At 41.3% G+C, this 13,478-nt stretch overlaps 1 protein-coding gene across 1 annotated transcript; it reads left to right on the top strand.

Moving 5' to 3' along the window:
* The first annotated feature begins 7,837 nt into the window (after positions 1 to 7,837).
* LOC146978316 (uncharacterized) lies at positions 7,838 to 13,356 on the top strand. The gene is made up of 2 exons (XM_085790589.1): positions 7,838 to 8,024; positions 12,046 to 13,356. Exons 1-2 carry the CDS (start codon positions 7,838 to 7,840, stop codon positions 13,032 to 13,034), a joined length of 1,176 nt encoding a protein of 391 aa, XP_085646715.1. The 3' UTR covers positions 13,035 to 13,356.
* Positions 13,357 to 13,478: the final 122 nt, after the last annotated feature.

The following is a 13,478-nucleotide window of genomic DNA, read 5'->3' as shown; positions in this document are numbered from 1 at the left end:
AAAATCAGCCTTCCTATACCCACAGCATTACGCTTAAAAAAAAGAAAAGAAAAAGAATCTGAATTTAAACTAAATTTGTCTGACTAACATTTATTTCATCTTATGCATAGATCTATGCTTTTGATGTGATATGCAGCCTGCTGGTGCCTGGCTCAGCCTGCATCAGCGTGACAGCTCAGCCTTCAATTTCTAAATCCCTCAGTTTATTTTTACACATTAGTGACCAGCTGCGCTGTCGGACCTGCAGCTCTGTCACTGTTGCGATAGTGCAACTTGTCCCTCTCTAAGCAGAGGATGAGGTCAGCTTCAGTCAGTCTTCACATGCAGACAGTCCACAAAGTTGAAAGAGTTTCTGATCGTTGTCAGTTTGTTCCAGGCGACTGAGTTTTTTTGTTTTTTTTACCCAGCTTGTATTTAGGGCCGGCCTTTATTTGTCTGTGTAAACAATTGAGAGAGAATCCCATATGCTATTATAAAATAACTTAAAATCAGATCTTTAATCATTGATAAGTGTGCGTCTCTCCCCAACTCTTTCAACAAACCCCCCCCCCCCCCTCTCAGAAAATAGCCGAGTTCCGACGTCCACGGATAAAGGTGTGTTTGATCTAAAATACTTGGAAGAAGTAGACAGAGCTACACTTGAATGACGTTTCCTCCATTGTCCGGACGTAATTTCTGATGCAACCACCAGCCAGTCTGCACCTGTGCAGACTCGCTATTTAAGGGCTTGTTCCCATAGAGACCTTTTCAGAGGGTATAAACAAATACAGGTGTTACCAAGGATACTAATTAAGGCTCCATTCCATTTAGTGTAGCAGAGCGTTTTCTAATGAGCCACACCTGTCTTTGTTTATACTCTCTGAAAAGGTCTATAAGAAGACTAGATGACTCACCCGCAGCTGTTTCCCAATGACAAAGCGTAGCCAGTACGGCGGCCATCTTGAGAGAGCGCACTCAGAGCAGAGGGACTGACAGACCCGTGTTTCAGACCGAACACTCTATAGAAGTGATTGCTGTCGGAAGATACAACTATTTAAGACTTATATTAACACAAAAATATCGCTTACTTCTTCTTTGAATTAGTGAGTTTCACCGCATTTTATTAGCTTGGTGCTTTTATTTTGACGGGAAGGCCTGTCTCTCTCGCCCTGCATCCGGTTGCTGACCAGAACAGCGAGTCAACGGCCCCGGACTAAACGGACTCCTCGTGGAGCTTCTTCCTTCTCGCTGCTGTGTCACGGGGAGTGAGTGTGTGTGGTTGTGGTTGTGTCTGAGTGAACATGGCTAAAGTCCAGGTGCTGAGAGCGCTGGTGGAGCAGCGACTGAGTTCGGCCGTCGAAGAGATCTTTGTCCTGATTGAAAGAACCGTGGCGGAGTACGAGGAGGAGCTATGTCGGTCAGAGCAGGAGAAGCAGCGACAGAGGAAACAACTGGACGCTTTGTTAAACCCTCGGGTTTTGTTACAGAGAGCAGGTCAGTTATTAACGGAGAATCAGTTTGTCTCGGTTTGATGTAACGGGGAAACGTTGGTGGCGTTGAGGACGGACCAACTGATCGTTATAAACGTCACCAGACCAGCCGTGTCAAGAAAAACAACTCCAGTTGCAAAACGCGATTAGACGTTAAAGATACTAGTGGTCAAGATATTGTATTTATTTATTTATTGTGTAGTTTAGTTATATGGTTTCATTTATTACATTTAAGATGTAAAAAAAGGAATCCAGATCGATGTAAACAAATCTGCGGTAAAGTATTCTGATATTCTGACGGTTGCTAGGGGACTGTCCGTGGTGCTGATCACCATGGAAACCGTTAGCACTTGCAGCAGTTTGGGAACTTTGTTACTTGCAAACTTCATATGCAAAGAAGGAGAAAAAGGAGTACGAGGAGGAGCTATGTCGGTCAGAGCAGGAGAAGCAGCGACAGAGGAAACAACCGGACGCTTTGTTAAACCCTTTGTCTCGGTTTGATGTAACGGGGAAACGTTGGTGGTGTTGAGGACCACATACGTAACTCACAGCGTTGAGTTTATCGGTGTGGACAGACTATTAGCTTCAGTTTTAGCCACCTGCAGCTGCTACGACCGGATGTTAGATCTTTGTCATTTTCAAAATAAGAGCCCGGGACACTAATGCGTGATTTTTGCCGTAGGCCTATGAAGTTTTTTTTGTCTTTTGTTTTTGTTTTACACATTTCCTATGTTTATTTTAGCCTTCAACATCTTTTTTGTGATCTTTTTTAAAAATTTAAATTTCATTTTTTCCATTTTTGAACTACTGATAGATACATTGTTAATAATAATAATATAAATAATAAATCAAGACTACTACTTCATTCATCATTTATTGTGTACTTAAAGCAGAAGTGAGCGGAATATTTGTGTTTAAGCAGAAGTAAGCGATCCGGTCATTTTGGCTAATGCTGCGTTCCAGGCAGGCTTTTGAAACCGTAAATTACAGCTTCAAGTCACGACTTACGACTTTGTAGCGTTCCAGGCAACCCACTCGTGTTTTTCCGACCTGTTTTACCTGTGAAAGTCACTATAACGGGCCGTTATAGAAGGAGAAAACTTTCCTTGTATCCTACAACCTTTATCCAATGAGCAGAGAGAACGGCAGAAAGGGGCAATACAAAAACATAGTTTTTGTATTGTTTATCTTGTATATGGACCTAAGTATGTAAGCAAGTTTAACATAACATAACACACTTGAATTTTATTTGCTTGTTTGTATGAGTTTAGGACTCAAACCACAATCATCCAGTTGAATAGAATAGAATACTTTTTTTTTTCCGTCATTGTGCAAGTACAACAAAATTTGGGTGCAAAGAGATGCAAATTCTGTAGTATTTTATCTCATACTGATGTGCATAATTTTATATGGATGTATTATACTGTATATATTTTTTCTTACTTTTCTTATCTCTCGTTTTATTTTACTCTACCGTGCCCTTATATTATATTGTATTTATTGTATATATTATGTATGTGCACTACTGGATACTTGAATTTTCTTTTGCGATCAATTAAGTATCTCTGAGTCTCTAAGTCTCAGTCTAAGTGTATTTTTGTGTAAGCACTAGTTGAGTTTACAGCTGCTTATCTGTGTTTTACTTTTTTGCCTTCAGATGTCTACAAATTTACCCTGAGTGATGAAGAAGAGGAGGATCCCGCCCCTGAGCATCAGGAGTGGAGCTCCGGTCTGGACCAGGACGACGCGCCAGAGCCTCCACACATTAAAGAGGAACAGGAGGAGGAGGAACTCTGGATGAGTCCGGCGGGAGAGCAGCAGCTTCGAGGACCGGAGGAGGCTGATGGCACCAAGTCCACATTCACCTCAGTATCTGTGAAGAGTGAAGATCGTGAAAGCAACTGTGGAGGATCAGAACCAAATTGTAACTTCGACCCAGATTGTCATTTTGGAGCGGTTCGAGTTGAAAAAGCTTTAGATTCTTTTGAACCTGCAGCAATGACTATTGATGATTGGATGAATAACAGCTGGGAAAGCCAGTCAGGTGTCAGTACAGTGAAAGATAATGAACATCACGCTGGCGGTGAGAGATTTCGCTGTGCCGAGTGCGGTAAAGGATTTGGTCAGAGCTCAAATCTGAAGAGGCACATGAAGGTTCACACGGGAGAGAAGCCGTTCAGTTGTTCAGTTTGCGGTAAAAGATTCGTACAAAAGGTGCATCTGACTCATCACATGACTCGTCACACGGGGGAGAAACTGTTCAGCTGCAGCGTTTGCGACGGAGGATTCAGTTGGCTTTATCAGCTCAGAAACCACAAGTGCATCGGTGCGCAGGACTGTGGGGCAGTGGCGTAATTTCAGTTTTAGACACGGTATGGCAAGGACCAACCTCTTTGTGCGTGTAACGCAGTTAAAAGATAATTTGATTCCACTTGCCATAAAAACTCACCACACAACACAAAAACTTGTTTTTCCTATGGTAATTAAATGCATCGCCCCTGCGGATTAGAGTCGTGCACCCCGGGGGGTAGCCGCAGTCGGACGATGCTATTTCCCTGGTAGGTGCACAAGCTACGAGCTCCGCCATTGTTTCATATTAATTACTTTAATTTCAATGCTAAGGGGTGGTTTAAGTTTTATTTCTTAAGCATATAGCTCCCGAACAGTCGAGCACGTCCTTTTCCATATAAAGTTGACAGTGTTTTTCTTTTATTTCTGTTTACAACATGGCTAGGGTTACACGTGGTAGCTAACCTGCACTCTCCTTTCGTTTTACATTTTTCAGCCGTGTATGTGTGTGTGTGTGAGAAAAGAAGAGCTGGACTGACTGTAAATGTGGATTTCTCTGCCAGGTACGCTTTGTGTTATTTTATGTTAGTTTTGAGAATGTTTAGGCAGTCGGACGATGCTATTTCCCTGCCGTGTATGTGTGTGTGTGTGTGTGTGAGAAAAGAAGAGCTGGACTGATTGTAAATGTGGATTTCTCTGCCAGGTCAGTCCATGTGTGCATAATAAATGACGAGGTTGCCAACGGTGAAGGTCTGACTCGTATGTTAAAACTACACAACGCAAGGATGAGTACCAAAACCGCTACATGCGCATTGTAAATTGAAATGAAGCAATCTGGTGTGATTTGAGAGCAAAATCATGAAGCTTTCTCAATTATCACTATCAATGCTATGGATTGGATGATACTCACAATACCCCAAACAAGGGTTCAAAATAAAACTTATTTATCTTTTGAAAATAAATCATTAGTGGGGTCTGAAAAAGTCAAACAGAGCTCTGGTAGCTGGTGTAACAGTGTGATAAATAATTTCCCAGGACAACTCAAGCTTTCCCAGGACCTTTGACACTTTTTCTCAATTTCCATGTGTTTTCCATGACTGGATAACCATTTTCCAGGTTTTCCAGGACGCATGGGAACCCTGACTCACCTTCTACAAAGATTTTTAACAAGTATTTTCTTGTCAAAATCCATTTGTAAATAATCTCTGAAGATAAATGAATAGGCTATTTGAAGTTCATCCACTCCGTAAAAGGTGTCTGTATCCTGTCTTAATTGCCATTTCTTTTGTGTCAACAACTTATTGCCAACATGAGTTTATTCACTGCTAATCTACAGTAGGGCACATGTTTCTACAGTAAGAACAGCAAAGTTTAACAGCAAAGTCATAATAAATTTAATCTCAGAGAGAATTACAACAGGACACAGAACGCCAAGCGGGTACGCCAGGGGTTTAATAGAGTAGTTGACTCATTCGTGTCAGTGGCTCCAAATCGATCTGCCTGTTTTGTTTTATGTGTTCTTTTTGTAAACGTGAGAATCATCAACACATCAAAGAAATAAGAAAACAAACAGAGGTTCAAAACCATTATCCAAAGTAAGAAAAGGAAAACAATGCCATGGTTAAAGGGAAATCATCAGAAAGTAATTGAACAAAGCTAATGGTTATGGTATGGTTATTGATCCGCATCCTTTAATAGCTTTATTTGGTGTAAGACCTGGGGACTGTGTCTGGCCATTAAATATATACAATGTGGTGGCTTTCACTACTTTACTTGCTCGTCGCCAAATACTGTTAAATAATTTGGAAGAGCTCCAAACCCCCATCCCATGCCAGATGGATCAGGGTCATTATGTTTCACCTCAAGTTGGAAAAGATTAAATTCAGCCTGAGAGGTAGTAAGGACAAGTTTAACAAGGTGTGGATGCCTTTTCTGATTTACTTTGATAACATGACTGATGTGACAAACTGGGACTAGTAGAGGATATTTTTTTAGCAGTCTATTCAGCTGTCACCCCCCCTCCACCCTTATCACATTATTTTCTCTGTATTTTCTTTTCTCTTAGAGGATTTGGGACAATGGGTGTGTGTACATTTACTGAATCTGTGATTTGTGTGTGTTAAATTACAAATGCCAATAAACAGATTTAAGAAAAAAGAAAAGAAAAGAAATTAATTGAACAAATTCTCCAGGCTTTAGAAATAAAACTAGCAGTCGTAAACACACTAAAATTAAACAACCACTCCAGCTCATGGCACCAAAATATTTCAGGGTTTTGTCCACAGATTTCATTGGTCTACATAGCTACATTGGTATAGAACTAGTATGTCCACCGAGGAGGGGAGGTGATATCAACAAATTGCTTCTTCGTGCTTTAATGTGTTTTGATATTATTGTGCCTTAATACTTAGGTGTAGCCTCAGTAGCATGTACCAACTTCATGACGGCACTCATGCCTGATCACTGTTTGCATATCCTACTGAGTGTAGCTTCCCTGTGTGTCTCTCGCACTAGTGTTTAATACACTTAGATTTTGATATATTTTTCTACTATTTATGTAATTCTCTACTATGTATGCTATTTGTAATATGATATGTGATATGAGATTTCTACGCTGTGGCTGGTATGACCTACATTTATGGTGTTTTCATTGGTATGGGCGCATGTGTACGTACATTACACAGTTCATTTACTTGTGTGTGTGTGTGTGTGTGCTCCTGCACCCATGCTTTTGTTTCTTCTCAGGAATTTATTATATTGATGTTTAAAAAAATACTAGAATACAACAGGACTTTGTATTACTAGTGGATGCCGTTTTGTATACTTTTTCTTTAGCACTTTCTAATATTTTCTTCATGTTAAAGGGACAACGAGGAGTTTTGGAAAAGCGAAGCGTTTTCACACTACATTTATGAGCCTCCGTGCGCACCGTACATTTCTTTGACCGGGCGCAAGACGGACTCATGTTTTCATTCATCAATAATTAAAGTCAGAGGTTCACAGAGGTTCACATACCGTCGTAGTTCCGACCATAAACGGTGATTCGGCGGCGTTATTCTCATGACTCGTTGTGAAACCGAAAGTAAGGAAACGTTGGTCGGCTCGACCAGCATTTCCACCACCACTAATAATAACAAAATAACGGTAGAGACAAAACGATATATTTATCGTAAATGGGCCCATTAACAAGTGTGGGTAGCGGAGATTCATCCACATTAACGTGAGACTTTTTTATAACCAAATAGAAACTCCTCGTTGTCCCTTTAAATGTTAGGTTTTGTGTTTGTACCGGTATCTGCTTCCTGTTTTCTAGTTGTCACATAACTACCACATGATACTTAAGGTGGCGTCTATGTGGCTTTTGTATGTCTGACGAAGAGCAACTGCTCGAAACGTTACATTGTTCCTGATAATAAATGGACTGCAAGTATGGAAAGTATGGAAAAGTATGAAATTTGATTTTATACATTTCCAGGTCTGGAAATGTATGGAAAACGGAAACTATTGTCCTACGCAAGTTTGGGAAGTATGGAAAAGTATGAAATTTGATACATTTCCATGTCTGGAAATGTATGGAAAATGGAAACTATTGTCTGAAAATATATTTATCATCTGGTTTTGGTCTTATCTGAAGTTATTTGGGTTCATTATTTTGTACTTACTGTGCCTAGCTACAATGTCCTGGAAATGATTTGGTTACATAATGGCATACACATTCAGAATAATGAAAACAAATGATTAATTACATGCTTTTTTTGTAATATGCACATCTAATTACTCAAATATCACAAATTATTTGATTTTTTTTTACATAGAAGTCTAGAAATTAGGGTCTGGAAAAAGTATGGAATTTGGACATTTCAAATGTGTAGGAACCCTGTATATATTATTATAATAGATCAATGGTTGTGGAGCGTCTTGTTTGGCAAAATCTGTCAACAGGCGAGCTTTTATTTTGAAAACGCGACCCGGAAGTTATCGCCAGTCTGCACCAGATGTTCACGGAGAGCAGCAGCGCTTCACGCTACAGTCCGAGGAGGAAAACAGTAGGTTAGTTAGTCTCTCCTCCGGCCGGTGAGATGTCCAAGCTGCGCAGTCTGAAGCTGTTCGTGTCCCAGCGGCTGACCGCGGCCGTGGAGGAGATCTGCGGACACTTTGAGAAAACCATCACCGAGTACGAGGAGGAGATGAACCGCCGCCATCACCGCCGCCAGATGTTGGATGATGTTGATGTTGCTGCTTCAGCACCTGAGAAACAGCAGCGAGGTTCGTTTTCCTTCTCTCACCGTTTGGTAGTTTACCGGCATTAAGTTAGTTTAACATTCAACATTCATTTGACATTCAAAATATAAACCTATTATGTGCTTCAACCGTTTGGGTGAACGATGTCAAACCAACTGTGCAACATATAGATTAATATTCCTCATCTGATTATCATCTTATTTTTCAAATATATCTTTTTGTCAATTTTTTTACAATTAAAATAAATAAATAAACGTATTATACTCCCTGACCATTTGACCTCAAGATGTCAAACCAACTGTATAAGACAGATATGAACATCCCTCATCTGCCACAAGGCTTATTTTTCAAATATATTAGTAGAGGGTTAGGGTAAATATATATAGTTTTAATTGTAAAAAAATAGCCGAAGAAATATATTTGAAAAACAAGCCTTGTGGCAGATGAGGGATGTTCATATCTGTGTTATACAGTTGGTTTGACATCATGAGGTCAAAAGGTCAAGGAGCATAATACGTTTATTTATTTATTTTAATTGTAAAAAATAGCCGAAGAAATATATTTGAAAAATAAGCCTTGTGGCAGATGAGGGATGTTCATATCTGTGTTATACAGTTGGTTTGACATCTTGAGGTCAAATGGTCAGGGAGTATAATACGTTTATTTATTTATTTTAATTGTAAAAAAATTGACAAAAAGATATATTTGAAAAATAAGCCTTGTGGCAGATGAGGAATATTAATCTATATGTTGCACAGTTGGTTTGACATCGTTCACCCAAACGGTTGAAGCACATAATAGGTTTATATTTTGAATGTCAAATGAATGTTGAATGTTAAACTAACTTAATGCCGGTAGTTAGACCGTTGTTCTGCTGGTGTATCAGGGTCAGCGAGGCCGAGCTCATGCTGCTAATCAACCACCCGGACTGACAGACAGAGATAAAACCAGCTGCTAAAACCAGCTGCTAACATCTGCTCAACACCTGCAGCAGCTGGATCAGCAGCTGGATCCACAGACAGAACAGGCCGCTCAGTCACAACAACTTAGCCCCGACGATCAGTTAGTGTCTGTGTATTTATCTCTGGTTAATTATAATATGATTGGAGGTTTGTTAATGAAGAACAGCTCTGCTTATAAGTGCAGTTTATAAACTTAAAAACATTTCTCTTTTCACGTGCTTATAGCTGAGAACTTAAAACTTTATCTATTTTTTTTCTTTTACTTTTATTTGCTCTTACTTTTAACTCTGTTTTTAGTGTTTTGTTTGTTTTTATTCTGTCTTATGCTTCTTTTCTTTTTTAATGTCTTGTCTTTATGTAAAGCACATTGAGTTGCCTTGGTATGAAATGCGCTATATAAATAAAGATGCCTTGCCTTGCCTTGCCTAAAGGGATAGTTCAACTTTTGGGGCAAATTCGCCTATTGCCATAATGCCTATAGTCATGGAAGTAGGTTAGTTACCTTTAAAGCAGAAGTAAGCAATATTTTTATGTTAATATAAGTCTTAAATAGTTATATCTTCCGACAGCAATCACTTACATAGAGTGTTTGGACTGAAACACGGGTCTGTCAGTCACTCTGCTCTGCTCTGAGCCGAGGAGAAAACATTTCTCGTATCCTACAGTTTTTATCCAATGAGGAGAGAGAACGGCATGCAGGGCTGTGTGTGCAGCCAAGGGACGCCGTGAATGTGGTGACGTAGGGACGAGGACTGTTATGGTGCGTTCAGGGCAACCCGTAACTCGTGTTTTTCCGACCTGTGAAGTGGTACCAGTTCGATCTGGTACGAGTTCACGGGTCGGAAGTTACGAGTGGCCGTTATAGTGACTTTCACAGGTAAAACAGGTCGGAAAAACACAAGTGGGTTGCCTGAAACGCTACAAAGTCGTAAGTTGTGACGTGAAGCTGTAATTTACGGTTTCAAAAGCCTGCCCTGGAACGCAGCATTAGCCAAAACGACCGGATCGCTTACTTCTGCTTTAACACCAGACCTCATTTCAGTGCAGATTGAGATTCAGTCGTTCATTTTTTCATATTTGAGGCGTGGTTTACGAAAGCCCAGTGCTGTTTATTGGGCGCTACAAATGTCTATCAAATGCGTCTGTACGTAGCTTATAGCCAATCGTATCAATCATACCCAATGACGTATGTAGAGCGTCAGAAATCCGCTCGCGAAATGTTGCTCTTTTTTCAGAATAAACACTTTCTAACGCTGGCGCTACATCGAAAGGCCATGTCGGATCAACAAGCTATCAACAAAGTCGCTTCGGAGTGTTGTCATCGTCTTGCTGCCCCCTCCCCTGTTCTGTGATTGGCTCAGTCGTTGAGGGAAAAATGAATACAGGGATTATAGCGATAAACCCAATTTGCCAAAATGTTGAATTATCCCTTTAGCTACAGTCATTTACTGAACTGACCACTTCATTTGGAAAACTTGTAACACTTAGAGAGACTCACTTAGACTTTTACTGTTTCTGATGTTTTCGGCCAAACTATTCCACATAATCACTCCACAAACTGAGACGCTCATAGATTTAAAGCAGAAGTAAGCGATCCGGTCGTTTTGGCTAACTTCTTGTCAGCCGATGGAGTTAGCAGTCCCCACCCTCGTCCCTACGTCACCACATTCACGCGCATCCCTTGGCTGCACACACAGAGAGGACCGCCCCTTTATGCCGTTCTCTCTCCTCATTGGATAAAGGTTGTAGGATACAAGGAAAGTTTTCTCCTCGGCTTACAGCAGAGCAGAGTGACTGACAGACCCGTGTTTCAGACCAAACACTCTATAGAAGTGATTGCTGTCGGAAGATATAACTATTTAAGACTTATATTAACACAAATATTCTGCTTACTTCTGCTTTAAGGGTTGTTCTTGTGAGCTGCTGTGCCAGTTTATAGTTACCACGAAGGTCATATCTCTTGGCACTTTCCCTTTCACAGAAAAGTCCTTGTATAATAACAGGTAATTCATTATGTTTCACCATATTGGCAATTTGTACAGTTTTTAATTTAATAAAATCGAGAAATTTCAATGCAGCTGCCCCCAAGAACAAGTCATTATAGTATGTTTTTTTATTGGACGACCCATTCTTCCTACTAACACAACCTCCACAATATAGGAAAAAAGAAAGTCAGCACCCTGTTGCTGAGCTGTTGCTGGTGTGCAGACTTTCTTTTTTCCTTTTTATTCACTCGGTCTGGCACCCAACGTTTAGATTTTGGGATGTGCGTGCATTTTAATTGTTTTTCAGGTGTCACAATATACCTGGTGCGCTTGGTTTTAGGAAATTAAGGAATTAAAACCTGTCTGATTTATTCTCTCATAAATGATGAATTTCAAATTCAAATAAACTTTATTGTCCTGACAGGGAAATTTGTTCCCGGCACATAGTGTTGCAAGCATAGAATAAAAATTTAAAAATAGGGGCGGTGTTTAGCTCAGCCCCATGTGTTGAGGTTATAGTCCTCACTGCAGGCGGCCCTGGTTCGAATCCTGTGTCGAGCGGTCGTTTCCTGCATGTCACCCCCCCCCCCCCCCCCTGCCTCCCATTTCCTGTCTCTCTCTCAAAGCCGAAAAAGCCCCCAAAATATACTTTAAAAAATAAAAAGAATAATTGAAAAAACAAACAAACATATAAAATACAGTATAGAATTAGACATGGTGGACAAACAGTGTTAAAAGGGAAGCAGAATAAAGCATCTTATATAGCAAATGACATAGACTTGTGCTTGAAGGAGTAATGATTTAAATCTGATTTAAAAAAAAAAAGAACCAAAGTGTTGTAGTTCCAGAAATTCACAGAAGAGCATTGTGATGTGTAAAACACATGAGATTTATTTACAAAGACAGAGAAAGTCTTTTCAATAAAGCGAGCAGTATTTATAAAGATAATAATAATATAAAGATTGGTGTTAATAAAAAAACGACCCACCAACATCCTTTTAATCATTTTCTGATGATGTACTCATTAACAAAGCTGATTGACTGAACATAAATGTGTTGTCTTCAACAATATGTCTTGTGGTTCATCCTGTGCTGCAGATGTTCAGCAGCTGTTGGTGAGGACAGAGGAGTGGAGCTTCAGTCTGGACCGGGACCGGGACCGGGACCGGGACGCAGCGGAGCTCCCACACATTAAAGAGGAGCAGGAGGAGGAGCCGTGGAGCCGTCAGAGGGAGTCCGACGTTGTTGTCAAGTTCCCGTCCTCCTCTCCCGTCCCCGTGAAGAGCGAGGACGATGATGAAGAGCCCGAGTCGTCACAGCAACATCTAACAAGTAGCTCCAGTGGACGGGTGCAGGCGGAGGACTGTGGCGGACCAGAACCAGCCGGGAACTCAGATCCACGTGGTTTTTTACAACCGCTGGGCGACGAAAAGGTTTCAAACTCAAACTCTGAACCTGAGACTGAGATCAGCGATGATGAGTGTAAGGAGACGCTGCGACCGCCGGCAGGTTTGACCCCCGAGAACAATAACGGGCCGACGACTGACGACGCCACGTTTCACGCTGGAAAAAAGTCGTTCGTCTGCTCCGAGTGCGGGAGAAAATTCGGTCGCAAGGACAGTCTGCGGAGACACATGAGGTATCACACGGGGGAGAAACCGTACAGCTGCTCCGTCTGCGGGAAAAGATTTTCCCAGCGGCCGAACTTGATCCGTCACATGAGATGTCACTCGGGAGAAAAACCCTTCAGCTGCTCGTTCTGCGACACGAGCTTCGCGGTTCGCAGCGCCTTGGTGAACCACATGAGGATCCACACGGGGGAGAAACCGTTCAGCTGCGTCTACTGCGAGAAAAGCTTCACGCAGAAGGGAGGGCTGAAAAAACACATGACCGTCCACACGGGGGAGAAACCGTACAGCTGCCCCGTGTGCGATAAAAGCTTCTCTCAGAAGGCCAACCTGACGTACCACTTCTCGGTGCACACGGGACAGAAACAGTTCAGCTGCAGCGTCTGCGACAAGAGATTCACTTGGCAGTCGCAGGTCAAAAGCCACAAATGTGTGGGCGAGAGCAGCAGCAGCAACTGAAGCCGGAGGAAACTCTCTCTGCTGTCGACTTCTCACTTCACACCACAGATCGTCCAGTTGGCTTCGTGTCAGGAGAAATACTCAAATGTGACGCGCTCTGGCGAGATTAGTCAGAAGTCGCAATATTCTATTTTTAGATAATCAGCTAAAAACGTGGAAAAACAATAAAACATTTTTAGCTAATTTCAAAGAAATGACATTCAAAAACAATCTCCCAAAGTTTCATAGTCCAGATAATTGAGAAAAGGCACGTAAATGACGATTACAGTTGACTTGCAACTTTCAACCCTCTAAAGACGAGCACAACATTAAATAACTTCTGAACCGTTTATGATAGAGACGAGCTGTAAACTGCATCTGAATCGTGAGATTCTCCGCTTTCCGAGGGTCCTTGAATGGTGTCTTGCCTTTATGACAACAAAGGACGGGGTCCGTGTGTAATCA

Source organism: Trachurus japonicus, chromosome 11 (genome assembly GCF_045865225.1).
Source record: "Trachurus japonicus isolate A0001 chromosome 11, Traja_1.0".
Taxonomy (NCBI): domain Eukaryota; kingdom Metazoa; phylum Chordata; class Actinopteri; order Carangiformes; family Carangidae; genus Trachurus; species Trachurus japonicus.
The sequence above is the reverse complement of the archived record's forward strand: the minus strand, read 5'-3'. Positions and strand labels throughout refer to the sequence as shown.

Bases quoted from the DNA above. Each gene is read 5' to 3' on its own strand.
- LOC146978316 (XM_085790589.1), top strand. From the start codon at position 7,838: ATGTCCAAGCTGCGCAGTCTGAAGCTGTTCGTGTCCCAGCGGCTGACC. The intron at 8,025-12,045 runs GTTCGTTTTCCT...CCTGTGCTGCAG, and splicing joins ACCTGAGAAACAGCAGCGAG to ATGTTCAGCAGCTGTTGGTG.